This window comes from Calidris pugnax, unplaced genomic scaffold (assembly GCF_001431845.1).
Source record: "Calidris pugnax isolate Ruff unplaced genomic scaffold, ASM143184v1 scaffold50, whole genome shotgun sequence".
NCBI lineage: Eukaryota > Metazoa > Chordata > Aves > Charadriiformes > Scolopacidae > Calidris > Calidris pugnax.
In genome coordinates this window covers 1,488,719-1,514,219 of record NW_015090780.1, presented here as the reverse complement: position 1 = coordinate 1,514,219, position 25,501 = coordinate 1,488,719, and the positions used below count along the sequence as shown (strand labels likewise).

The 25,501-nt window shown below is 56.8% G+C and overlaps 1 protein-coding gene across 1 annotated transcript in view; it reads left to right on the top strand.

Moving 5' to 3' along the window:
• Positions 1-19,602, top strand: part of ZNF512B (zinc finger protein 512B) — a 37,929-nt gene extending 18,327 nt beyond the window's left edge. Inside the window, exons 7-16 of the mRNA XM_014956389.1 lie at positions 1,359-1,493; positions 3,203-3,327; positions 5,795-5,887; positions 6,709-6,807; positions 7,506-7,793; positions 8,396-8,587; positions 15,361-15,462; positions 16,508-16,570; positions 18,834-18,932; positions 19,227-19,602. Coding sequence (XP_014811875.1) covers positions 1,359-1,493; positions 3,203-3,327; positions 5,795-5,887; positions 6,709-6,807; positions 7,506-7,793; positions 8,396-8,587; positions 15,361-15,462; positions 16,508-16,570; positions 18,834-18,932; positions 19,227-19,520 — 1,490 coding nt within the window. The 3' untranslated portion in view covers positions 19,521-19,602. The remainder of the gene's footprint in view (positions 1-1,358; positions 1,494-3,202; positions 3,328-5,794; positions 5,888-6,708; positions 6,808-7,505; positions 7,794-8,395; positions 8,588-15,360; positions 15,463-16,507; positions 16,571-18,833; positions 18,933-19,226) is intronic.
• Positions 19,603-25,501: the final 5,899 nt, after the last annotated feature.

Here is a 25,501-nt window from a genome sequence, read left to right as displayed (position 1 = left end):
CCCTGGCACTCACCGTGTTGCCTCCAGCACCTTCTGTGGAAGCGCAGGCACAGGGATTTGGAGGGCTGGACCCAGGGGGGAGCCTCCCTTCTCTCTTCACCAGCCTTTCCAAAGCATCTTCTGGAAGTTGTGTTTGATCTGCCGAGGGATTCTGTGCAGCAGAGGGGAATCGGGCAGTGCTGCTGCTGCTGGCATGTCCTCAGCATGTGCTGAGGCTCCTCCTGCCCGCTCGGCCCTGCTCGGCACAGGGAGGATGCTTCCCTGGCTGGCAGGGATGGCTTGAGCAGGCTGAATGGGAAGCACAGGCTTTGCCCTTGTAGGGATGAGGCACAGACAAGGTGGATGCACTCGGGAGATGCTGGCTGAGAGCCCTGCATTTGAGTTCCTCTCCACTTCCCAGGCAGGCTTGGGGACAGTCACCAACGACCCAGGGGGGCTGCGCCAGGTTTCCTCTTCCCCGTGTGCCTGTCGCCCCGTCACCCTTCCTCTCCTGTTTGTTCCTGACCCTTTCCAGCACCCAGCGGGACCAGGAGAGACCTATGTTTATTGTGACAATTGTCTACATGTCCAAGGACAAAAAGTCCTGTGGGATCTGGTATGAGATCCCAGAAATTGCTCTGCTTTCTGAGAGGGTCCCCAGTTCCTTGGACTAAGCAGTTAGACAGCATTTCCAGTGTGAGTTCATCAGCAGGACCATCACTTTTCCATCCTGAATTTGCTGCTCCGATTTCCCCTTTTAATTTCTTGAAAAATGCCCTTTTGCCTCCTCCCCAGCCTGTCTTCCCCACAGTCTGCCTTGCTAGAAGCACCCTACCCGCCTTTTGCCTCCTCCCCAGCCTGTCTTCCCCGCAGTCTGCCTTGCTAGAAGCACCCTTAACTCGCTTTGCTGTGGTGTTTCTCTAGTTCAGAAACTGTCTGGGTTGGGGGAAATTATTCTGTTTACAAAATACCACAAGCTGTTATGATATTGCTTGTCATAATTACGGACTTGATCCTACATATACAGCCTTGGCAGATCCACAGCCAAGTCGGGTCAGAGGTAGAGACTTTTTACCTGCTAAGTTGGTCTGAGGGTATTAAAGCAAGTACTGAATAAAAATCCCATTCCTCTACAGGGGCTTTGCTGTGGTGTTTCTCTAGTTCAGAAACTGTCTGGGTTGGGGGAAATTATTCTGTTTACAAAATACCACAAGCTGTTATGATATTGCTTGTCATAATTACGGACTTGATCCTACATATACAGCCTTGGCAGATCCACAGCCAACTCAGGTCAGAGGTAGAGACTTTTTACCTGCTAAATGCAAGTTGGTCTGAGGGTATTAAAGCAAGTACTGAATAAAAATCCCATTCCTCTACAGGTCTCGTCAAAGCAGAGGACAAAGCAAAAGCCCATCGAGCCAAGAAGCTGGAGGGGAGCACCAACACGGAGGAGCTGAAAAAGAAACCCCCAGGAGCTGGTGTGAAGAAGGAAACGGCTGCGCATCCACCGGCAGGTGAGGCTGCTGGAGGCAAAGCACAGGCAGAAGCTCTGCTTGTAGCTTAGCTGAGCATCAGCTCAGTCCCGTGCTCTGCTCCGAGCCACCACAGTCCCCACCTTCACGCCACATCATGGTCTCCTAAGTTGGTCTGAGGGTATTAAAGCAAGTACTGAATAAAAATCCCATTCCTCTACAGGTCTCGTCAAAGCAGAGGACAAAGCAAAAGCCCATCGAGCCAAGAAGCTGGAGGGGAGCACCAACACGGAGGAGCTGAAAAAGAAACCCCCAGGAGCTGGTGTGAAGAAGGAAACGGCTGCGCATCCACCGGCAGGTGAGGCTGCTGGAGGCAAAGCACAGGCAGAAGCTCTGCTTGTAGCTTAGCTGAGCATCAGCTCAGTCCCGTGCTCTGTTCCAAGCCACCCCAGTCCCCACCTTCACACCACATCATGGTCTCCACCTTCACCCACAGCTAGTGGTCCCCACACTCCTCCTGGCCCCGCGGGCTGTTGGCTGGGTGAGTTTTCTAGTAGATTTGTGAGCAAAAGCAGCCCAAAATCAAAAGTAGGAGCACGCAGCTCCTGTCCTTTTGAGGTTTATCACACGTGGCAACAGCCACTGCTCCAAAAACACTGGTGTAGCCACAATTGACATCCCAAAAACGGTACCCTACCTTCATTTCACTGCCAGGGCAGACTGCTGTGAGTGTGGGGACATGGTAGCCAAATTCTGGTTCCACCTGGCTTCAGCGTAACCGCAGTTTGGGTCAGTGTCTGGGATGATGGCGTTTTTCTAACACCATCTCCGTGAACGACGCCAGTGCATAACTCTGGGTGTAATTATCTCTCCTCCGAGGTGCAGCCTACACCCCAGCACAGGTTGCTGCCTTTCCTCGGGAGCTCTGACAGCAGGAGGAATGCAGGATGTGCAAGATAAACACAGCTGCAACGCCTTACACTGCTTTCAAATTCAAATAAACCACTCTCTGATCTCACAGCCGCGCAAAAGCATCCAAATAAACAGACTTGGCGGATTTTATTCAGACTGAGCTTCCCTTGCTGGAAGCCCAGCGCTGTTCTGCTGAGAACACGGCATGAACTCTGGACCTGGGAGCAGGTTTTTGGCCCCACGTATTTCTTATTTCGGGTGTTTTTCAAGCCGGTCGCAGCCATTCAAATAAACAGATGCCTGGAAGCTAGCACTCCTGTGGCTGCCTGTGTGTCTGCCGGGAAGAGGAGTGCCAGGGAAGCTTTCCAGGCACACGTCCGGATGGAGCCTAGACGCTCGCTCACCTTTGTTTCACTCCCGCTAATTGTTTTGGTTTGGCAGGGGGCAGTTATTCCACGCGGGGGCAAGATGAAATGGCTGAGGGCACCATCGTGGTTTAACTCTTAGTGTGCAGGATACCAGCGGGGTTGGAAAGGGGAACCCCCTTTTCCCCATGAAGCACCAAGAGGTGGGGTAACTCCACGTAAAGTGGCCCAGGGACCCAGTTTGCTCAGGCAGCTGCAGGAGGCGTGGGGCAGGCAGAGCTCTGAGTGGTTTGTGCCTGGCTTGGGCCATCCCCGAGAGAGTATTTCTCTTGTTTTAACATCAGGAACTTTTCCCAGCTGAGTGCTTTTCACCGTAGCAAACCAAAGCTTATGACAGGGCCGTCGTCCGCTGAGCAGCCCGGGCAGGTTGCTGTCTGCAGCTGGGTGTAACACCTCCCTCCTCTTCCTCACCAGCAAACCCTGAGGACCAGTGGCAGCGAGAGATCAGCGAGAAGGGAGAAGTCTCCTGTCCAACCTGCAGCGTTATCACCAGGAAAACTGTTGTGGGGCTCAAAAAGCACATGGACGTCTGCCAGAAAGTAAGGATTTGCTTTATTCAGTCACACGCATACGGATTTTGGAGGGGAATGGACGTGTACCCGTGTCACTCATAAATGCATATTGGCCCTCCTAAAGCCGGTTTGATAGACCACTTGTTAGTCATCTTCAGAGAGCTGGCAGCCTCGCACCGATTCGGAGGGTTTTGGACACCTAATTCTTAGCAATTCTGAATCCCTTTGTGGTCTGGGCCCCTTGCCCCAGTGTTTCCAGCAGAGTTGGGTATTTCTAGTAGCTAAACGAATAGTTATAAGGCTGAAGAGATGGGGTTGTTTCTAATCTGGCCTCCTCCGGAGTCCTGGCTGTTGGATTTCGCTGTGTGCCCATGCCTTGCAGCAGGCCAAATAAATTGTGGTTGAATGAGAGCACGTCTCGGGGAGACACCGAGCGTGGATGTGCTCAGGCAGGCTGTCAAGACGCGGGAGTTGGGTAATGGTGCAGTGAAGAATTGTCTCTCTGCCACGCTGCCATCCATCAGAGCACAGGATTACGTCTTCATCCGTCACCTGGCGCGGTGCGGAGCCATCGCCACAGAAAGCCAACGTGGGATCGATGCCTCCCGCTTTGAAAATATGTGGCTGGGCTTTGATTCCACATTCATTTTCTGTAAATGCCTCCTCAGCCTTCGCCTCACTATTTATACAGCAGTGGGAGGCTACTCTCCCTTTCAAACCCTCTACTACATCCATGCGGGGCAGAATCCTGCCTCCTCTGACGTCCTCCTGGCCTCAGCGGAGCGGGGATCTTGGCCGTCACTGCTCATATCTCCTGTGCTTTGGAGCGTGTCCCAGGCCAGGCAGGCTCCACGCAGGCTGCACAGTGGCCAGTAGCCCACTGAGCAGGGCTCTGCTGGAGCAGCCAGGGCTCTCTTCTCCACTATAAATAAGCCAGTGGAAGTTCAGCCCAGGAATCGGGGCTCTAGCCCAAGAGGAGGTCACCTCCCGCTCTTGTGACCCTTCCCCAGGAGGGGTCCTTGCTAGTGCTGGCCGTGCCACACCAGGAGCTGGGCTGCTTTGCAGCATCCCTACAGAGCAGCCTGAGGCCCAGGGAGTTCAGTCCCCACGCTCAGGGTACGTGAATCATCTCAGCATTTCATCTCCGAGATGAGCTTGTGGCCCATCCTTGGCGAGGTCCCGCTGCTGTAGCCACTATATTTCCCCATCAGAAGTGACCCTGGGGTGCAGGCACCTTCTGAGCTTGCTCTCTGCTTTAATGACTGAAGTATTTCTTAGCTGGACAATGGGAAAACAGATGTGCAGGCTCCCAAAACTCTTATAAAGCAACAGAAATTGGTTTCTCCATTCCTTGCTTGTCATTGAGCAGTCTGTTTCCTTTGGTATTGGAAAGGAAATAAGGGCTGGGGATGGTTGCAATGTGCTTGGGCCTGAAGAGGAGGGCAGGTATATCCTCCTGGCATCCCAGGTGAGAGGGCTTGTTAGAATATGGACGTTGCGTGTTCTTCAGTGTTGACCGGAGGAGTAAACCCCAAATTGGCTGATGTTGGTGTCTGATGATTCAAGCTTTTAGCATCCACCTTGTTAGGGTGAAGTGCTTGGGTTCTGGAACAAGTTCTGGTACAAGTGAGACAATCCCAACTGCCTGCAGTGAGTTTATTCTTCGTTTCCCCAGAGCTCCAGGATGAGGAAGGATTTGCAGCTCCATCCTCATTCCCTCTCCAGCTTCTAGTCCAGGCTTGATGGAAGGGGAAGTGGTGAAGGTGGAGCACCAGCCAGGCAGGAGGAGCAGGAACGGCCGCAGCCATCCAGGCACCGGCTCCCTGTTGAGACATCCTGTCTCTTGGTTCCCAGAGCGTTCACCTCCTCAGTCAATAAACTCTGGTACCTGCCCCAGCAAGTCACAATTTGCTTACTCACTTTGCAGGTTCCCCTTGTACCTCGGTGTGTGCATTTAATGCATCCCCTCAGTCACTCAGGAGGCCAAGTCGGGTCAAACAGCAGAGCGGTATGAACCGGGAAGTCTTCTGCTCTGATCGTGTCCAGCAGCCTCTTAATTCCAAACAGCCCAGGCGCCCAGAAAGCGTATCGTACGCCAGCATCTGTCAGAGTTAATAGGGCTGCAGAGCACAGCCCGCTAACATGTTGGTAGATCAAAGCTTCTCCTCTTTCCTAACCCTTTAACAGGAAGACTGAGACACCAGGTCCAGATGTTTCCAGCCAGTGGGGCTTTGAATCTACATCCAAAATGGAATATTTTCCAAAAATTGGGCATGTGGGTTTGATAACAATATCCAGGACAGCAGAGAGAAAGCTCTGAGCTGCAGGCTGGGGTTGGGATGGGGGACAGGGACTCTGTGTTGCCTGCTTGGATCCCACCGCTGGGTACAGCTGCAGCCACGGCTGCCCGTGGGGGTGATGGATGAGCAGCAGCCAGTGGAAAAGCGAACGGTGACGCGTGGCCTCCGCGGTGACTTCCCTCTAATTCCTTCAGCTGCAGGATGCCTTGAAGTGTCAGCACTGCAAAAAACAGTTCAAGTCCAAAGCTGGGCTGAATTACCACACCATGGCTGAACACGTCAGCAAGGTAAGAGAGCTGGGCTGCTCTCGGCCCGCGCCTCATTTTTCGATGCAGATGCAGAAGGCGAAGCAGTGGGTGCCCCGTCTTTGCAAAGAAGGGGTTCACAATGCCAGCTTTGCAGCATTTCACTTACTGCTCAGTCCAGACAGTAGCTTTCCCCCTTCCCTGCCGAACAAAGCCGTTCCTTCCCTGGCAGCTAGTTAGGCTCGTGTTGATCCCTAATAATAGAGCAGAGAACTGGAAAAATAAAACAGGATTTCAAATCTCAGGACGGGGGAAGATTCGGTGAGTACGGTGAGGCAGGTTTTGAGTGGCAAAGCTCTGCCCTCCAAAACTGCTCCCACAAATCCGGGACTGATGGGTTCTGCCTTGCACAAATCTCAAAATCCAGTCTTTTAATTTTCCACCAAGCGTGTGAGAAGTAGTCGCAAAATTTATCATGAATAAAATCTGGCAGGCACCGATTCAGATGCTGTTCTTAAAAATCCAGTCACATACACATCTGAGATACCAGGGCAAGGCATAACCACATTTCTACCTGTCCCGTGCTTACCAGTTGTGACTTGTCTTTTACCTGTGCATTCATCTCCTGCTCTTCAGTCTGGCTGGTGAACCCTCCGTGCAGGAACTGCTCCTGGGTTTCTCAGCTGGCCCTTTGGGTGCAAACACAGGAAAAGCACGAGCTGGGGGAGATCCAGCTCTTCTAATGAGAGGATCCCCCCAGCCAAGGGCAGCTCTTGCGGGGCAGAGGTTTACCACCCACTCCTGGCACAGAGGACATGAGTAAATGGTTGACTCTGTGGCTTCTGTTACTTGCTTGTTTCCAGCCTGTTCCTGTGGAAACCGCTGGACTTGGTGAACAGGAAGAGCGGGAAAGGCTGAGGAAAGTGCTAAAGCAGATGGGAAAACTGAAATGCCCCAATGAGGTACGAGAACGATTCCTGTTTCTCGTTCTGTGAGAAGGTGGAAGGAGTGAGTCCTGAAGCAGAGGGGGATGCACGCTCTCCAGGCATCTCTTGGCCTCCTCCTGACTTTTCTACCATAGCTCAGCCACCCTGGTCCCCATCCCTGGCTCCGTGCGTCCAGCGATGGGCCATCCCAGCGGGAGGGTGGGCACAGGGCAGGCTGAGGAGCGCTGCAGGGCAGGTTCTGCCTCCTGAAGCCAGGAAGGGGCACAGCTGGCACTGGCACGTGCGTAGCGTAAAACTGAACCAAACCCCACCGAAAAACAGTCCTGAGCCGGTTGCAGACAAGTCACCAACGGGTAACGGGGGCGTGTGGCAGAGGTTTGTCCCCGCGGGTGCTTTACTCTTTGCGCTGGCAGTGCCTCCCCAATGCCTTCCCCCTGCTGCCTGCTGTGCTTCTGTCCGGGGAGCTCTGTCGGTGTGTAGGTAGCGCCGGGGACGGGGACTGTCCCCTTGTCCCTCTGTGGCACTGTCGTGTCTGTGCATGGCTCTTTGGGGAAGAGGGGCTGGTTGGTGACCCCCCATCACTCCGAGGGGCCGGGCTCTGCAGAGGGGGCTCCTCGGGATGTGTTTCTCCCTGGAGCGATGGCACCCTGAATGGTTTTATCATGGGGACATGAAGCCCCAAGCCCTCCTTAACCCTCCCTTTCTCTCCATAGGGCTGCGTGGCCAACTTCTCCAGCCTGATGGGCTACCAGTACCACCAGAAGCGGTGTGGGAAGCAGCTCGCTGAGGCTGACAAGCCTGTCTTCAGCTGCCCACACTGCGCCAAGAAGTACAAATCCAAGGCTGGTCATGATTACCACGTGCGGTCAGAGCACACGGCCTCCGTGAGCCCCCCGGATGCTTCCGCAGCCCGAGGAGCAGGGCCATCCCCCCCGGGGAGTGACAGCGGAGCTGCAGAGCCCGTGGGCAGGACAGAGCCAGGCAGGGCCGTGCCAGGCAAGGCAGGTGCAGACATCGGACCGATGTTCTTTTTTCCTTCTCCCTCTCATCACCACGCGTGTGTGTTGGGTGGGAAATGGGCTACAGCCCCCTCCACCCCTCCCAAAAAGCAGGATGCTGCCTTTATCAGAGCGGAGTGGTCAGCAGCGTTCCCTTTCCTTGGTGTCCACGGGGCTGTGCTCCAGCCCAGCCCGTATCCGTGCTCTGCAGGGAGTAAAACCAGAGCTCAGCAGGCACCGGCTGCTTGCCAGGGCTGGGGTGGCAGGATCCATCCCTGGGGAGCGTCCTTTTCTGTTCTGTTGATCCCTACTGACAGTGCATCCAACCCTAATAACTCCCTAACTCTAATAAATGGAGATGTTTATACACGTGGGAGCGTTGACAGGATGCAATCAGTCCAACGCCCGGCTGTCTGCTGGGCTGAGGGGGGCGGGGGGGGGCATCCCTTGTTCCCATGCTCAGGGACAGAGGCACGTGGGTATCACTGCAGCCCCTCCATGCACACGGCAGGTCTGAAAACACCCATCCTAAATCCCCCCAGCACCCCCCAGAGCTCACATCTTCTCCCCTTGTTGTGCTCTTTTTGACTCCATCTCTCTCGCAGCCGCCGGAGGAGCCAGAGGTGAAGCCAGAGCCTGGCCCCATAGAAGATTTTGAAAGGACCCCGAGCGGCCGCATCCGTCGGACGTCAGCCCAAGTAGCCGTTTTCCACCTTCAGGAGATCGCAGAGGACGAGCTCGCCAGGGATTGGACCAAGCGGAGGATGAAGGATGACCTGGTGCCTGAAACAAAGCGGGTGAGAAGCCTTTATTTCTCTTTTTTCTTTGCACTCGCTGTACACAGCGATCCCGGGATGCCAGCGTGGCCCCAGCTGGCTGAGGGCTCATGTGTCTCATTTTCTGTGCCTTAAATCAATTAGCTGCGATGGCAAATTTATTGCTAAAGAGCCCACCCAGCACAGGCTGAGCTCCAGTGGTCCTGGAGGCTCTGTACAAGCCCAGGAGCTGCCAGATTTGCCTTTTCCACTGCCAGGACCCACATTTAAATGGAGCAAAAGGTGGTGCTTTGTGGGTAGTGGAGAGATCAGAGTCCAGCCCAGAGGATGTTGTGGAGGGAGGTGGGTTCTCAGCAGTGAAGCAGCAGCTGGCAGCCAAGAGCAGCACGTGAGGAGAGCAGAGGTGGGAGCTGGAATGATCTCCTTTGCACTGTGAGAGAGCAAAGATGCCCCAGGTGGAATTTCCTCCCTTCCATGTCTCTTTTCCTGGGCTTCCCTGGAGGTGCAGAGCCTGCAGCATCGCTGGAGCAGGGGAAGGCAGAGCAGGGAGGCAGGAGCCCCGTGGTCCCCAGGGGAGGCAGGGCTGGGCCCCGTGGTCCCCAGGGGAGGCAGGACTGGGCCCCGTGGTCCCCAGCAGGGGAGGCAGGAGCCCCGTGGTCCCCAGGGGAGGCAGGGCTGAGCCCCGTGGTCCCCATCAGCGACACACATGTCGGCTGTGGGGTCTGCGCAGCGAAAGTCAGTGCCCTGGCAGTCCTGAGCTCCGTGGAGGCACTGGAGTAACACATTAAATCAAACATCCCTCCCCGCTGTGGGAGGAGGTGATTCCTGGGAACGTCCCAAAGCTGAAATTCCCTCCAGGAACACTCCTTCTGGACCGTAAAAGGAAGGAAGCAGCAGTAAATCATAAACCTTTTCAGTGTAAATGGAAAAAAAAGAGGGAGTTGGAGTTTTTTAATCCTGTGGTCGATACTTTTTTGGGGCTCTGCGCAGAGCTGTTCTGCAAATCTCTGCCCAGGCTGCAGCCTTTTCTTGAGCAAGTAACGTTGCAGTTGGGTACCAGGCCTTTTCCTTGCTCTGAATGGTTGGGCATCTCTTGTCCAGTCCTCCAAAATTCACCCTGGCAGGATATTGGGCACGTTGCAAGGATGGGAGTGAGGAGCAGAGGAAGCTTTGCCCCAGCAGGAGTGTGGCGATGCCTCTGCCATGAGCAGAGCACAGGACAGCCCCAGCCCAAAGGACCTGCCTCGACCCAGGAAAACAGCCCGAGTCCCAGAGCCAGCCTGGAGAAGTGATGCAGATTGTCCCAGGAAAATGGGTGGAAGAACAGCAGAGCTTTAGCTGAAGTGCCTTCCCGCTGCCACAGCCTGTCCTGTGCTGTCCTGGCACACGTGTGCTCTCAGAAGTGCCACCATCGTCCTGCAGGGACCTGGAGGAGCTCAGCCTGGCTCAGCTCCCAGTCTGCAGGCGGTGGGCAGGTGGAAAACCAGCACACAAACAAACCAGCATCTTCTTTACCCTCCTTGGCATCTCAGTGAGGTGACTGGCACAGAAGGGGATCCAGGCACGGTGCTGCCATCTGCCTTGGGGCTGAGCTGGGGGTTTTAGGGCCAGAACTTGTTGCAAACTTTTTATTTCCCCAATGCTTGGTGGTAATGGTGGTTTCCAGATGACTTCAGCTGCAATGCGTTTTATAACGTAAAACAATCAAGCCCAAAGTAGCTGTTTCATTTCAAATAGTGTGGGAGGAGAGGTGTGGTGCTCCCTTCTCCCCTTTCCAGCCTCGGCACTCGCATTCCTCTCTTTCCTCCTTGAATTGCTCCCCTTACTTTTGACTTGGGGTATTTTCTGTTGGAATTGAGGGAGCAGCCCGGAGTCTCAGGCCGGGACAAGGGGTCCATGTGCCAGCTGACATTCAAAGGCATAGTAAAGGTCTCAGCTGCTGGCATAATTGCTTCATGAAACGCTGTTTGTGGTGGTGGGGTTGTTTATGAGACATTTCTTGCGTTCGGAGTCTAATTGTTTAGGTTTAATTGAGCCCCATCTCTGCGCTAAGGAGCGAAGAGAATCGCTGTGAGGTTGGCGGGAAGAGGTTTGCCTTGAAGCTGAGCGAGGTGGGGAGCTGGACCGGCTCCCGGGTGGCAAAACAAGGCTCTTGGGCAGGAGGATGGGACCTCGGGTCCCTGCGGGGGCGGCTCTCCCTGGCTGTGCCCCCCGTGTGTCGCACAGATGGGTTTTGGGGGAGGTCAGCGCAGTGGGCGCACACGTTCGTAGCTGTGAGCGTGCCTGCGGGCGCGTCTTGCAGTAACTGTCACGTTCCCTTGACAACACTCTAAAATGTAATCTGTTCGGTCTATGACATTTTTTTTTCTCCCTCGACGAGCGATGCTGGAAGGAGGTGGGAGGCAGGTTCTGCCTGGGGAGGCTGGTGGGAGCTTGCTGACTTCAGCACGCTCTGTGCTGCTCCGCTGAGCAGCGTCTTGCGTCGCTCAGGACCGCTCTTTGTTTACAAGTTGCTTCAGCTCAGGGTGTGGAGAAAAACCCCTCCCGACTGGGAGAGATTCAAAGGCACCAGGAAGTGCCCAGTTTGACCCTTTTACAGCCCCCAAAATAGCCCTTCCCTCCAAACTGGCTTGGGCTGTGCTGGCAGGACAGCTCGGTGGTGGGTCCAGCCCCAGGCAGCACGGGAGGCTCAGAAGAGCGGACAACGTCCCCGCGTCCCCGTGCCACTGCCCCATCGAGCCTGTGTGGTGGCCGTCCCTCCGAGGGAGCTACAGCCTGGAGTCACCAGAGCAGCAGGAAGACAAACACCATTAACCGTGACTGGGGCAGTGGGGCTGATGGTCCCCAGAAGAGCCACTTTCTTCCCACGGGCCGCATCCAGCCATCGGGAGTGCGATGCTGGACCCACAGGACCCCTCGCTGGCTTGGACCTGGAGAGAGGTGGGATGTCAGGGATGGGCAGCAGATTTCAACTGTTCCTGCACCATCTCAGCTATACCTGGGAATTTCCAAGATCCCAGAGGAACAGACACTTCCCAGCTCTGCTCTGTAACCAGGGATGGCGGGATGTACCTGGACTTGCTGAGCGCAGGACCCGCTCTGTCCCCAAGCTCTCCAGTTACCCTCCATGGTCCCAGCAGTCAACGTGGATTTCCAGGGAGCTGATGAAGAAAGCCACCCCTCCTCTCCATCCCTTCTCCAGGCAGCAAAGCTTTTCCCCAGGGGAAGGCAAGCAACTTCTCAGCAAGCCCAAGGGATACGTGGCCCCGCTGCAGCCCCTGCGCCATGGCTTGCCCTCGTGGCCACGTGGCAGCCGGTCCCAGCTGGCGAGAGGGACTTGGGGTTTGGATCCCGTTGGTGGCCCGCGGTGGGATGCATTTGCCTTTCCCCGGGAGGACGGATTCCTTCGCACCAAAGCAATGGCATTAGAATAAACGATTGCTGCTCGGTCCCAGGCCCTGCGCTGCCTTCATTCTGCGCTAACCAAATCCAGCATTTCTAAATATACACTGGAGCCTTATTTTCTCGCTCCGATCTTTATTTGCCTCTGGATAAGCTGAAACAGATGGGTGTTTCACAACGGCCGCTTGCTGGGGATGTCAGATGGGGAAGGGCACACCCCTGCTGCTTTTCTGGGAAAAATCCCCTTTCCAGAAGCTCCATGAAGATGATGCCGATTCTCCGACCTTCCTCTGGTCTTCGCTGGGGCCGTTGCCTGCCCGTGAGCAGCCTTGGGGCTGCAGAAGAAGCAGCGAGAGGCCGGCAGGTTCCCAGCTGGGTGGTGTGGGCAGGCTGTGGTGGGCTCTGGGATCTGGCAGGGGATGATACCCTGATGGCCTTACACATTTTGGAGGCTGGACTGAGAGAAAAACAGCCTCGTCAAGCAGAGGGAAGAGGTACCTAGGAGGCAAGAGGGGAGAAAACACCATGGTTTCGTGGTGTGATGCTTTCCCTGTGGAGCTCGAGGTGGGGTGGCTTGTTTGAAAGTGCCACCAGCTCTGTGCCGGAGGTGGTGATGGTGGGCTCTGGCAGCCCCCGTGCAGGCAGAGAGGGATGCAGAGCTCATCAATGTCTGTGGGGTGCAAGGGCACCCCGTTTGGCCCCACAGCTCAGGGTCTGGGTGTTGCTGCAGGGCCGGGGACAGCCACGGAGGCTGCACATCCCCGTGGAGCCCCGGTGCTGCGTGGCAGGGTGACGGGGTCCGGAGTGAGGGGCTGCCAGAGGCCAGCCATAAAGCTAAAGGGGAAAAGTTGTCTCCAAGCTGGAGTTTTTAAGAAAACCCATGCTGGAACCAGGGTAAATTCCAGAGCAGAAGAGCCTGGCTTGAGTTTGTCCCCAAAAACAATGGCCCTGCGATCCGGGCGGGAGCCAGGCTGAGCCCTGCGGACTCGTGTCACTGATGGGCCAAACCAGATCCCGGCTCCGGCTGTGGACCCGGATCTCAGCAGGGTTGAGTCCGTCCTTCCGCCCCTCGCTCGGCAGCTCCGGCGTGGTGTGACCCAGCCACCCCGAGCCACAGATGGGACCCGGCTGCCATCCAGAGCCCCGGGGTGTGTTTTGGCTTCACCTCCCGGACGGCATCAGCCCTGGTTTCCGCGGGGCGATGGGAGAGCCGTGCCTCGCGCTGGGGACCTCGGTGAAGCTTCCAGGGGAGTTTGTTGGCCAGGGTTGAGGCAGCCCGCATGGTTCTCATTTACTGCGATATATTTTGGGGAAGGGGAGAGCTGTCTAGGGAGCGGAGAGGATTGAAATATGAAAGTTTAATTAAATAAAACTGTCAGTCAAAGAAAACAAGCCTTCCCACCCCGGCATCCTTCGACTGTTCAGAAGAGATGGGCTGCGGCCAAAACCAGTTGTAGTCGTTTAATGATTTGGCCATGAAGATTTTCACTTACAGGCTGTTTGAGGAAAATAAATGGAAGAAAAAAATAAAATATTCCATGCCTGGGGCTCCCTCTTAATAGAGACATAAAGATGACTTTGACATTCCCCGAACCGCAGCGCCCCGGGAAGACATGGGATTTGCATGTTATTGTGCAGGGCTGTTGGAGGAGAGCGGGGAGGGATTTTTCTCTGGAGTGAGAAGCCGGAGCAGCGGAGTCCACATCTCTGAACATCCCCCCTCGTCTCCTCCCCGGGGACGCGCGGAGGGAGAGGTTGTTGCTGGGGCTGTGTGCGGTTACCGTTCATGTTTGCTCGTTCATGGGATTGATTGGTTTTTAATGAAGGAGGCCGTTTGGCATCTCAGCTCTCAGTATCAATGACAAAAAGGGACTCCTGTGTTCTCCCCCGGAGGTGGCGTTGCCTTCCCCGGGCGGGGGACCAAGCGGTTGGTAGATGCACCATCCCAGCGCTTCAAAGAGCTCTGCTGGCATCTCCCCCAGCTGTGAAGCTTGACAGAAGAGCAGCACGCTGGGACTCGGGGGATTTTTCCACATCCGTCCTTACCAGCCTCCGTAGGGCTGTTTCTCAAGGCCCTTTGCCCTGTCCCTCGCACGGAGCCCGGCTCTGCCCGGGCTCCCTTCTCCTCTGGCCGTGCCCCGCCACGTGCCAAGGTGGGGGCTGCGGGGGCTTGTGGATGGCTTAAATTTGAGTGGAAATGAGTGGTGGTGTCTGCACCCTCACTGGGAGCTCCCCGTTGCAGGGAAGTTTGGGAGCAGCCTGTTCGGGAGAGCCGGACAAAGGCAAATTTGCAGTTTTATCAGCACAGACAGGAAAAATCACAGCGGGGTAAGAAATCCAGCCAGCCCCTTCCCTGCCCTGTCAGAACCCTGAGTTCTGCATCCTTGGGGGAGGTTTCAAAAGCAGAACTTGGGTTTGCACCTCTCTGTGAATGCTGTTTGTCTGTGCATCCTCCCTGGCCAGCACGGATGCGATGATGCAGCCGTGTCCTGCGCTCGGAGATGCAGAACGTGCTGGGGTACCCACGTCCTGTCTGTGCCACGGGTGAGCTCACCCAGCCCTGCTCCCACTTGAGGTGTGGGGCCCAAGGAACGTCCATCGGTCGGGCTTGGAGCTGTGCTGGTGTGGTTGTGTAGTGGGCAGGCAGCTCAGATGGCCCATGTCCCCTCTGGACCTTGCCCAGGTGCCAGGCAAGGACCTCAGGTAGGGCTAAGGACGGCGGTTGCGAGGCAGAGGAGATGCCACGGCCGCCTTTTCTTGTGCTGAACATGCAGGAATGGAGTTGGGAAGGCCGGTCCGCTATGCTAAAACCTCAAAGTCGTTAATAAAGCGGTAATTAAAAGCACTTGGAAAGAGCAGCCCTGCCAGAAGGAGAGGCAGAGACACAAGAGCCTTTCATTGTTCGGCGGGTTGTGCCCATTCATGGGTGGAAGGCAGCCATGGAGGCTCTTGGCGTCCGTCCCCCCTGCCCAGCGTGCGGGGTTGTTTATTCTCCCCGTTATGAAACGCGGCAGAAGGGGCCGCGCCAACACCAGGTACCGAAAACGCCGGGTCCGGGCCTGGCCCCCACCGTGGGGCACGGACCCGGGATTGGGAGCAGGAGCCTCCCCTCTCCTGTTTTGGGGGCTCCAGCCCTGCTCCTTGCCCACAGCCACCCTCCAGCCCAGTTGTCACCTCGCCGGTGGCACAGCGGGGCAGAGCCACCCCCCCTGCTGTGTGGTGCCCAGGTGGGGGGAGATGACATCTCTGGGGGAAGCCTCCCAACTAGTTTTCAGCTCCGATTCACTTCTCCTTGTGGGGCGGGGGGAACAAGAGCCATGTGAAGAGCGAGGACTCCAGCAAGGACCGGACTGGTGTGTGCCGCTCTGCTAATCCTCTTCTATTGTTTGCAGCTCAATTACACCCGTCCGGGGCTTCCAAAGCTCAATCCCAGGCTGCTGGAAAACTGGAAGAATGAAGTGAAGGAGAAGGGCCGCATCAACTGTCCCAACAACGTAAGGACCGTGTCTGTTCTTCTTTGGGCTGGTTGGTTTCGGTCTGCAGGAGGAAGGGGAAGTTTTGGGGCAGAAACCCACCAAAGCCAGGTTCTTCTTGTGCCCCAGATGAAGCTGGCAGTGATGCTCAGACCCTCATTTCACCTCCTCTCCCTGGGGTTGCTGCCGTGCCTGGTTGAAGCGTGTCCCACCTTTGGGACCCTCCTGGTGTGCTCAAGCCACCAGGCTTGGGGACCGGGCCACCCTTTCCCCAGGTGACCTTGGGCTGAGAGTTCAGCATTGCCCAGTTTGGGCTCTGGAGCTGCCTTTGGGAAGCGTGCGGATGGGACAAAGGCTCCACGCTCTGTTCTTGGGAGCCTTTTTATGCAGAGAACCTGCTTTTCCCAGGGTAAAGCCGGAGCTGGTTTTAAGCCTTTTTTTTTGGTATTTTTTTTACAGCCCTGGGACAGGCAGAGACCTCGGGGCCGTGGTGCGTGTGCTTCATCTCCCTGTAAAGCTCAGCCTTGGCCTGAGCTCGCGGGGAGGTGAACTCCACCCTCGTGCTGGGGCTGTTGATTTATCATCTGAAACAAAGCCTTGCTAATGGGAGTTTTGAGCGGGGCTGTTACCGCAAGGCTGGGGGAGACGCGCTGCCTAATTAATGTCATACACAGGCACTTTGAAAAGACATTGCTCACAAACTGGTCATGCTGCTGCCCGGGTGATTTCTCTTCTCCGTTAAGCGTCTGCTGTGGCTCCAAGAACTCCTGTAGCCCAGCAGGAACCTCCCGACTCCTCACAAATGTACGTTTTCCACGGAGACATTTTTCGGGGAGACATTTTTCAGCCCGTGGCAGAGGGATGTGGCCACATGACTCCCATTAGCACTAATAGGAAACGTGTGACCGGAGCCCTCCGCGTCTCGCAGAGCATTAGCCTCACGCTGCTCAGCCTGGACCGGTGGCCTTGACACAGCGGGCTCCTGGCCCCGGCACGGAGGAAGGCAGGGAGACGAGGTGGGGGGGATCATGGCATCATCAAAACCCTGCTTTGTCTCTTCCCACAGTGCTGTGAAGCCATTTACTCCAGCGTCTCGGGGCTGAAAGCTCACCTGGCCAACTGCAACAAGGTAGGTCCCTGTTTTTATGGTCTTGGCTCGAAGGTAGAGTTGGGGTTTGGTTTCCTCTCCCCCCTGGCTCGTTTGGAAGCAACAGGTCAAGGGACAATGGTACAGGTTAGAGGACTGTGACCACCAGGAGGGCTGGCCAAGCAATGCCACTGCCCATCCAGTTGTCACCACTCAGCCCATCGTCACACCATCCCGGTCCAGCCACTTGCCCTCAGCACCGTCTTCCTGGGCAGGATCAAACCCACAGCCACAGACGGAGAGGCTGGAGCTGAGCAGATGGGATGGAGGGGCTTTAGCTGCCCCCCAGCTTTGGAGGAGAGGTCTTGCCACACAAATGTCTCACCCAAGGGCCCAGACCTCAGACACACTGAGTCCTTCAGAGAAGGGACAGCGGGAGCGAGCCCTTCTGCCTCACAACCTCCCACCTTGGTGTCCTCGTCCCCCAGCTTGACTCTTGCAGTCCCCAAGTCATTCACGAGCCCTTGGCTACCCAGCACCTCGCACGCAGCCACACGTTGACCACAGCAGCTCAGAGCCAAGGAGCTGAGCGTCGGAAGCTGGAGGTTTCCCAAGGCAGGTTGGAATCGGGGAGACTTTCTCCACCGATTTGGGCAGCCCTGCAGCTCTTCTGGAAGCTCAGCAGCTTCCCCAGCTGGAGGGACACTGGTGTGGTGCTTCCAGGGGCTGGAGCTGAGACTGGGAGAGGCAGAAGGTCTGTGCAGAGACCGGTGGCCTCTCGCTCAATGGAGCAGTGATGCTGCAGGCTGCAGTGAGCTCTGGTGGCCCCGCAGCCGCTGCGGGGGAGGGATCGGGAGCTCAGCGTAGGTCCCTCAAATTGGAACGGAGTATGAGCTGGTAAAGCTTTCTACCCCTGAAACGTTTCCAGCTGCAGCTCCCATTGAATGGAGCTTCCAGGAGGCAGCTCCGATCCATACCCCGTGGTTATTAAAAACACAAACTCCCGCGCTCCTCCAGCACAAGCTGGAACATCAACCCCTAATGAGATCATTTAGAAAATGGGCTGCAGAGATCCGGCAGGAGAAGCTGTATTTATGCAGGACAAAAGTGCAAACACAGGAGATGAGGGCAGTTCCTTCACTAGCACGGACTCTGAGAGACAACACAGCCATTTTCTGGCCGGTACCGTGCACAGAAAGCAGCCAGGCATTTGCACGAGTGTTTTCTTTCACGGCAGAGCTGCACCCTGGAGGCCCAGCGAGTCCAGCAGAGCCGGGGCTGGGTGTTTGGGGTTGAGTTTGCTGCTTCGTGTCCCCCCCACACTGCAGCCAGCAGGACTCTTGCCCTCCCAGAGGGTTTAGTTTTACGATGGATACGTGTCCCACCAAATGTGGTGTGTCCTGCACGGCCCCTCCTGACCTGCCCTGTGATCTCTGCCGTAAAACCCCGCAGAAGTGGTTGAAATAAATCAACCGGAGGATGCAGTTGATGTATTTCCTTGAGATGGCTGAAATACATCAACCAGAAGATGCTCCCAGGCAGTGCCCCAGCCCCGGCGGGGATTGATGCGCTGAGGGGATCTTTGCACGAGTATTTCTGAAACCAGGCCTGCCCCCTCGTCCTGCCTGTCCCTGAAATGAAAGACCCGTCTGACTCCAGATTTACAGCCTGGAGCCAGCTATGGAGAAATTCCCAGGGAACATATATATCGCCTGGAGGGGCCCATCCATAAACCCCTCGTCAATAGAGAGCACGTTATCTCTCCTGTGCCTTGAACTGCGGCAGAGCCGGGCGATCAGTCATCCCCACGGGGCTGTAATGACAGGAATCCAGCAGTCGCTGCGTCTCTTTGACAGCGTAAAAGGAAAATTAGGTGAGTCCTTTGGACATCAATTAGGTGGTGGTTCAGTCCCGGGAGATGGCAGATCTGCTGATGGCCAGGAAACGGTGTGACCAGCCCCGTCAGCCTCCCACGTGCCTGGGGACACACACGGTGTGGGTGGTACTGTAACAACCGGTGCTGGGGATGCACAGGCAGTAAAACCTGCCACCCGCTGCCCTCCGAGCTCACAGGACCTTTGATGCCTGGCACCAGTGGCTGAAAGTCAGAGCAGAAGATGTGGTTCTGAGCTCCTGACGCAGGACTGAGGGCGGGCAGAGATCTGGCGTTTCAGAAATGAGTATTTTTTGAAGTTCAAGCATCGACCTCCCTTCACAGAGAGGGGAACGGGGTGGGGGGAGCCACCCCCCTCCCAGGCCGTTTTTGGCTCTGCCTGGGGCTGCAGGAGGATGCTCTGTCTTGCAGGGGGACCACTCGGTGGGCAAGTACCGCTGCCTCCTGTGCCAGAAGGAGTTCAGCTCCGAAAGCGGGGTCAAGTACCACATCATCAAGGCTCACTCGGAGGTAAGGAGACAGCTGGAGATGGTCCGGGCTGGTCCCTGCTCCAACACCCCCCTTCTCGGGCTGCCCCATCCATCCCTGTCTGCTCCCCACAGCATCAGCAACGCTGTGACAGTCTGGAGGGGACCTCCCTGTCCCACTTTGAGTCCCCAACACCCCCAGGCTGGTTGTAGCTGCTCAGTGCTGGCCCGCTTGTCCTCAGGGAGGCAATGCCAGTGGGGCACGGGGTGGTCCAGGCTGGGGCAGATGGCACCAGGATGGTCACTAACCCCCCATGTCACCCCCCTCCTTGGACAGAACTGGTTCCGAACCTCCGCAGAGGCCAGCCGGAAAAAGAAAAGCAGGGAACAGCTTTCTTCTAGCAAAGAGGAGAAAAAGAAAAGCACAAACGGGAAGAAAAGGGGAAGGAAACCCAAGGAGAGGCCTCCGGAACCGTCCCTGAAGGGCAGAGAGAACGTGGCAGCAAAGACTAATCACAAGAAAACGCTCGAGCACTGGGAAGGCTCCCGAGGCAGCCCCGACGGGGACGAGCGTGTCCCCAAGCCCCCGAGCCAGCGCAAGGGGGGAGCCAGCAAGATGCCCGAGAAATGAGCAGCTCAGAGACTCGTCTCCGAGGATTCGTTTACAGCCCAGGGTAACAGGGTGGGGGGTCTCTCCCAGTTTTCTGTGCCCCCCCGTCAAAAAAAAAAAAAGAAAAAAAAAAAGAGACAGAAAATACCAATTAACCACTTTAAACAAGTCACGGACCTTGTTTCACACTGGAAAACAAACAGGATCAAGCAAAGCTGGACCGTTCTCCACCCCCTGCCCATGTACATACCCCCCCTGCCCTCTGGCACCCTGCCGCCACCCCCCTCCCTGTGACTTCCCTTTTTACTCCCTGCCCCAAACTGGTGACGCTTGAGCGAAAGAAAAGTGCAATAGCAGGGGGGGCCCCCTCGGATGGGGGTCTCTCTGTGGCTGCCTGCAGGCAGGGGGGGGGGATGCCTGCTCCCTGCCTGTCCGGGCAGCCCCCGGCGGGCTCCAGCCTCCCGCTGCAGGCAGTGCCCACATCCCTGTGCCCGGGGGGATGTTCCCAAAGATGTGTCACCTGGGCAAGCAGCTGGGGACAGCAGGGTCTGGCAGTGGACGCTGTGAGGGTCCTGGTAGAGCTTTCCCTGCAGCCTCGGGACCCTGCTCCCATGGGATGGGTGGGCTCCGTGGTGTTTGTGGCCGGTTGGGTGCGGGGGTTTGTCTCGGTGGTGTGAGATGGGGAGAGGAAGTAGCAGGGAGCGTGGCACGGGGCTGGCAGAGCATCATCCTGAGGTGGCACAGGGGGTGCAGGAGGTGTGAGCACCCCGGGAAGTTGGTGGGAGAGGGGGGGGATGCTGTAGGGACGGGTCAGGTTGGAGGGTTGAAGGTTGCGGGAATGCCGTGGAGGGTCGGTGGTGGCACTGCCCGGGTGCTGGGGGTGTCTTTGGCAAATGCGGCCAGATACAGAGCAGGGGGGGTCAGGCTGGTGGTGGAAAGGGCCTTTCGGGGTCCCCATCGCGTCCCATCCCAAAGGTGCTGTTCATCCAGGAAGGGTTTTCAGTCTCCAGCTGCAGGAGGTGTGTGGTGGGGACGGGGGGTGCAGCATCAAGTGACAATCATGGATCCTGCTTTCGGGCACGTTGCACTCGCCTCGTCCCTCTGGGCTGGGACCCCCTCGAGATGCATCCATCCAAGCCCACGACCGTCTCCCTCGGGGCTGGGGGGGTCCTTTCACGGTGGACTTTCTCTTGCTTTTTCTCTTTCCCCGGGCTTTTCTTTGCTCCGTACTAAAACCATCCTAACACCTCGCTCCGGCCTGGGGGGAGCCATCCCGGGACCGGGATGTGTCTGTCTCCAGACAAAAACCAGGCTACCTCGGTCCTTGGGAAATGGCCACGTTTTCTCTCGGTAACAAAACAGAAGAAACCCTTAATTGGATATTATTTTTTTTTTCCCCTGTGCAGAGCTGGGAAGGTGGCGTCGGGGGGGGAGGAGAGCTTCTGCTTTTACTTTAATCAATTAAAACCTCAACCCTCGTTTTCCTTCGCTGCTCTTCACCGCCCGCCGGAGGCTCTCGGCATCATCTCCCTGCTCCGAGGAGCCACTTAGTAATAATTAACGTCCTTCTCCACCGGCAGGTTATTGCGGCCGCGGGGGCAGGGAGGAGATGGTGGGGTCTGAAGCTGGGGTGGCTCCTCGGAGGAGCTGGTGGTCCTGCAGCACCATCCACGTCGCCTGGTGGCATGTGCCCGTGGGTGAGGGAACCTGCCTGAGGGGCTGCTGGGCTTCGAAGCAATTAGTCAGAAAGCTTAATTAGACTGTTTGCTGCTTGCGTTCCGTCCAGCCTTTGTTTTGATGGTGTTGCTGGTGCAAATCCTGCCTCCCCAGGGAAGGGGGAGCTTCGGGAGCTGTAGGACCCGCGTGCTCAGAGCCAGCTGGGTCTTTGTCACCAGGGGGACGAGGGGACACTGTGCTGGGTGATGGCGTTTCGCTGCGCTGAGCCCGAGGGACGGGGACAGTGACCCACGGAGCTCTGTGCCCCCTCCCCAAAGCAATAACCACTGGAGGGGGCGGCGAGGAGGGACCCCCCCGCCCGGGGAGGGTGCTTGGGCCACGCTCAGGGGGTGCAGGCGGTGGCAGGAAGGGGAGAACGGGCAGAGCTGGGGACACGGGGCAGAGCTGGGGACACAGGGCAGAGCTGAGGGCAGAAATCTCTGCCCAGGGGTGGAAGGAGCCGCCAGATCCCAAAATCTCATCCCACCACAGGGAAAAGCCCCTGGCAAAGCTCCGTGCCCTGGCCCGGGGAGGGGGAGATTCGCATCGCCCCCACGGGGCAGAGCTGAGGGCAGAAATCTCTGCCCAGGGGTGGAAGGAGCCGCCAGATCCCAAAATCTCATCCCACCACAGGGAAAAGCCCCTGGCAAAGCTCCGTGCCCTGGCCCGGGGAGGGGGAGATTCGCATCGCCCCCACTGCTGGTTTGGGCATTCCCCTTAAAATCCCCACTGCCTCCCTCTGCATGGGGCTCAGTTCTCATTAACATGCAATTAATTGGCTCCTCATTAATTAAATTAACAAGCAGCACTGCGCTCTGTGCTGGGGGAGAGCCAGGAGGTGCTCAAAGTGGGGGAGACCTGGAGAAGGGCCATCTTGGGGGGGGGGGTCGTTGTGGGGTCTGGCTCCAAACCCATCCTGCTGCTTCGTTAACGAGGTGTCTCCAAACGAGCAGCCTGGGAGGGGCGAGGGGCTGGAGCAGGGACAGCTGTGGTGGCCTCAGGGGTGACACCGTCCCAGAGGGGACCCTGGGGATGGTCTGGGGTCTCAGGGCAGGCGGTGGGGACAGTGGTCCTGGGGCTGTCCCCTGTCACCCTCGGAGCGGGGAGAGGCAGCGCCTTGGTCAAACGGAGATTTTTATGAGAAAGTGAAATCTTCAGTTTTTTTTTTTTTTTCCCCTTTTAAGGTGTTTTTCCCCCAATAGTCATCCCTCAAGAGGAGTATGTTCTCCCACCGCCGCCTTCTCCATGAGACACCCTTTGCTCTCCTGCTTGTCTGTGGGTTGTGCCGGGTGGGTTGTGCCTGGGGGGGGGTTTGGAGACCCCCGGGTATGACAGCATGGGACCCCCCCACCCCAGGCCTGGCACTGGGCAGGGACCTGAGCCACAGGGTTGTCCCCTCCAGCAGCGGGGAGCGACCTACAGTTAATGTAAAGCCCGGTAAAGGGGGGGGACACGGGGTGTTTGGGGGTGGTGTCACCCCCCTGTCCCACTCATGGTAGGTCAATGGGGGGGTGTGGGGGCTCAGAGCATGGGGGGCAGCGTGGCAGCTAATTTGACTGCAGTTCTACACATCCCTGGGGTGGCACCTGCCTCTGCAGCCCCTTGGGGACCGTGACAGGGTGGCCCCACGCCCCCCACACTGCAGAGACCCCCCCGTCCCACCACCCACATCCCCCAGGAAAGGGCTAAACCCCCGTGGGGTCGGGGCTGTTGGGGGGGGCTGCAACCCCACAGGACACTTCACCGAGCCGTCCTCAAAAGCTTTGATGGCAGAAACCCTCCCCGTGACCCCCGTGCACCGGCGAGGGGGGCTGTGGCACCGTCACCCCCCCCCAGGACGGGGGGCCAGGACCGGGTCCGGGGGGAGCATCACTTGCACCCAGGAAGGTTGGGAGCCTTTTGTTCTTTTCTTTCTCTCCTGGCGACACCCATCCCACGGCATATCCGAATGTTTCTCGTCGATGCCAGTTATTAGTGCATAAGTGTATTTTGGGGAAAAAAAGAAAACAGAATAAAAAAAAAAAAATTTAAAAAAAAAAAAGAATTTTCAATTTATCACTTGTAACCATATATATAAATATATAAATATATATATTAAAAAGTGTTTATTTGCAAAAAATAAAATTGTTTTAACAGTAAACTATCTTATAATAAACTCCCGATTTGTGACGATCTGTTCTTTTGTTAATCATTGAAAAAAATCCTCAGTTGGAGAGTACTGTAACAGCAGCTCTGATCAGCCGCGCCGCCGAGCACCGCGGAGGGGTAACTCCATGTACTGTATGTATTAAAAACAGCTGTATCGAATAAATGTTTATTGATTTTTTATTATTACTATCCTCATCCTTATTTCGCCGGACAGCATGGGACCCCCCCACCCCAGGCCTGGCACTGGGCAGGGACCTGAGCCACAGGGTTGTCCCCTCCAGCAGCGGGGAGCGACCTACAGTTAATGTAAAGCCCGGTAAAGGGGGGGGACACGGGGTGTTTGGGGGTGGTGTCACCCCCCTGTCCCACTCATGGTAGGTCAATGGGGGGGTGTGGGGGCTCAGAGCATGGGGGGCAGCGTGGCAGCTAATTTGACTGCAGTTCTACACATCCCTGGGGTGGCACCTGCCTCTGCAGCCCCTTGGGGACCATGACAGGGTGGCCCCACGCCCCCCACACTGCAGAGACCCCCCCGTCCCACCACCCACATCCCCCAGGAAAGGGCTAAACCCCCGTGGGGTCGGGGCTGTTGGGGGGGGCTGCAACCCCACAGGACACTTCACCGAGCCGTCCTCAAAAGCTTTGATGGCAGAAACCCTCCCCGTGACCCCCGTGCACCGGCGAGGGGGGCTGTGGCACCGTCACCCCCCCCCAGGACGGGGGGCCAGGACCGGGTCCGGGGGGAGCATCACTTGCACCCAGGAAGGTTGGGAGCCTTTTGTTCTTTTCTTTCTCTCCTGGCGACACCCATCCCACGGCATATCCGAATGTTTCTCGTCGATGCCAGTTATTAGTGCATAAGTGTATTTTGGGGAAAAAAAGAAAACAGAATAAAAAAAAAAAAATTTAAAAAAAAAAAAGAATTTTCAATTTATCACTTGTAACCATATATATAAATATATAAATATATATATTAAAAAGTGTTTATTTGCAAAAAATAAAATTGTTTTAACAGTAAACTATCTTATAATAAACTCCCGATTTGTGACGATCTGTTCTTTTGTTAATCATTGAAAAAAATCCTCAGTTGGAGAGTACTGTAACAGCAGCTCTGATCAGCCGCGCCGCCGAGCACCGCGGAGGGGTAACTCCATGTACTGTATGTATTAAAAACAGCTGTATCGAATAAATGTTTATTGATTTTTTATTATTACTATCCTCATCCTTATTTCGCCGGTTGGTGGGAGGGTTTGAGGCGGGATCGGCCGGGCTTGGCCTCCGTGGTGGTGGCTGAGAAACCCCCCTCCCTGGGGATGGAGGGGATGGAGGGGATGGAGGGGATGAAGGGGATGGAGGAGATGAAGAGGGGATGGAGAGGGGGCTCTTCATCCCAGTGGTGCCCCCAAAACCGGGATGGGGGAGCTGGGGATGCAGGGGGGCAAGGACCAGTGATGCTCCCCACACCGGGGCTTGGCTCCCCTGGCTCCCACGGCACAAATCCCCCCAAATCTGCCCCAATCTGCCCCCCAGTTTGCAGCACCCAGCATCTCCCAGCGTCTCCCAGTGTCTCCCAGCCCCAGAGGCCACATCCAGCTCGGGATGTCTCCTCCCCACGGGGCTCGACGGGACCCCCCCGGCCACCCCAGCGTGGGAACAACTCCTCTTCCGCTTCCTCATGTCTTTTTTGGCACAAATAAGCCCCAGATTTAGGCCCATCTCCCCGGTGCTGACCGTTAACCCTGTGTTTTCCGGGGGACGGTCTCTGAGGGTGGGATGGGGACCATGGGAGCACACACCCCACCCCCTCCCAAAACACCCAGCACCACAAACCCCAGCCTGGGGGACCCCCGGGTGTGAGAAGGGAGTGCGATGCCAAGCAAAACCACGCACCCCCAGAGCCCCTGTGGGGCCAGGGTCCCCCAGCCCCCCCAGCCCCCCGTGACCGTTCCAGAGCCACCCAGTTCCCCCTTGTCCCCCGGCTCTGCTGGCAGCTGGGAGGGAGTTGTGGGGGGGTGTCTGCGGTGTGTTGCACCCCTCAGCTGCTTGGGTGTGGGTGCTCCTGCCAAGCTGCCCCACTGCACCCACCATCTGCACCCCATAACACCCGCTCCTCCCCAAAGCACTCACCTTCCCCCCCC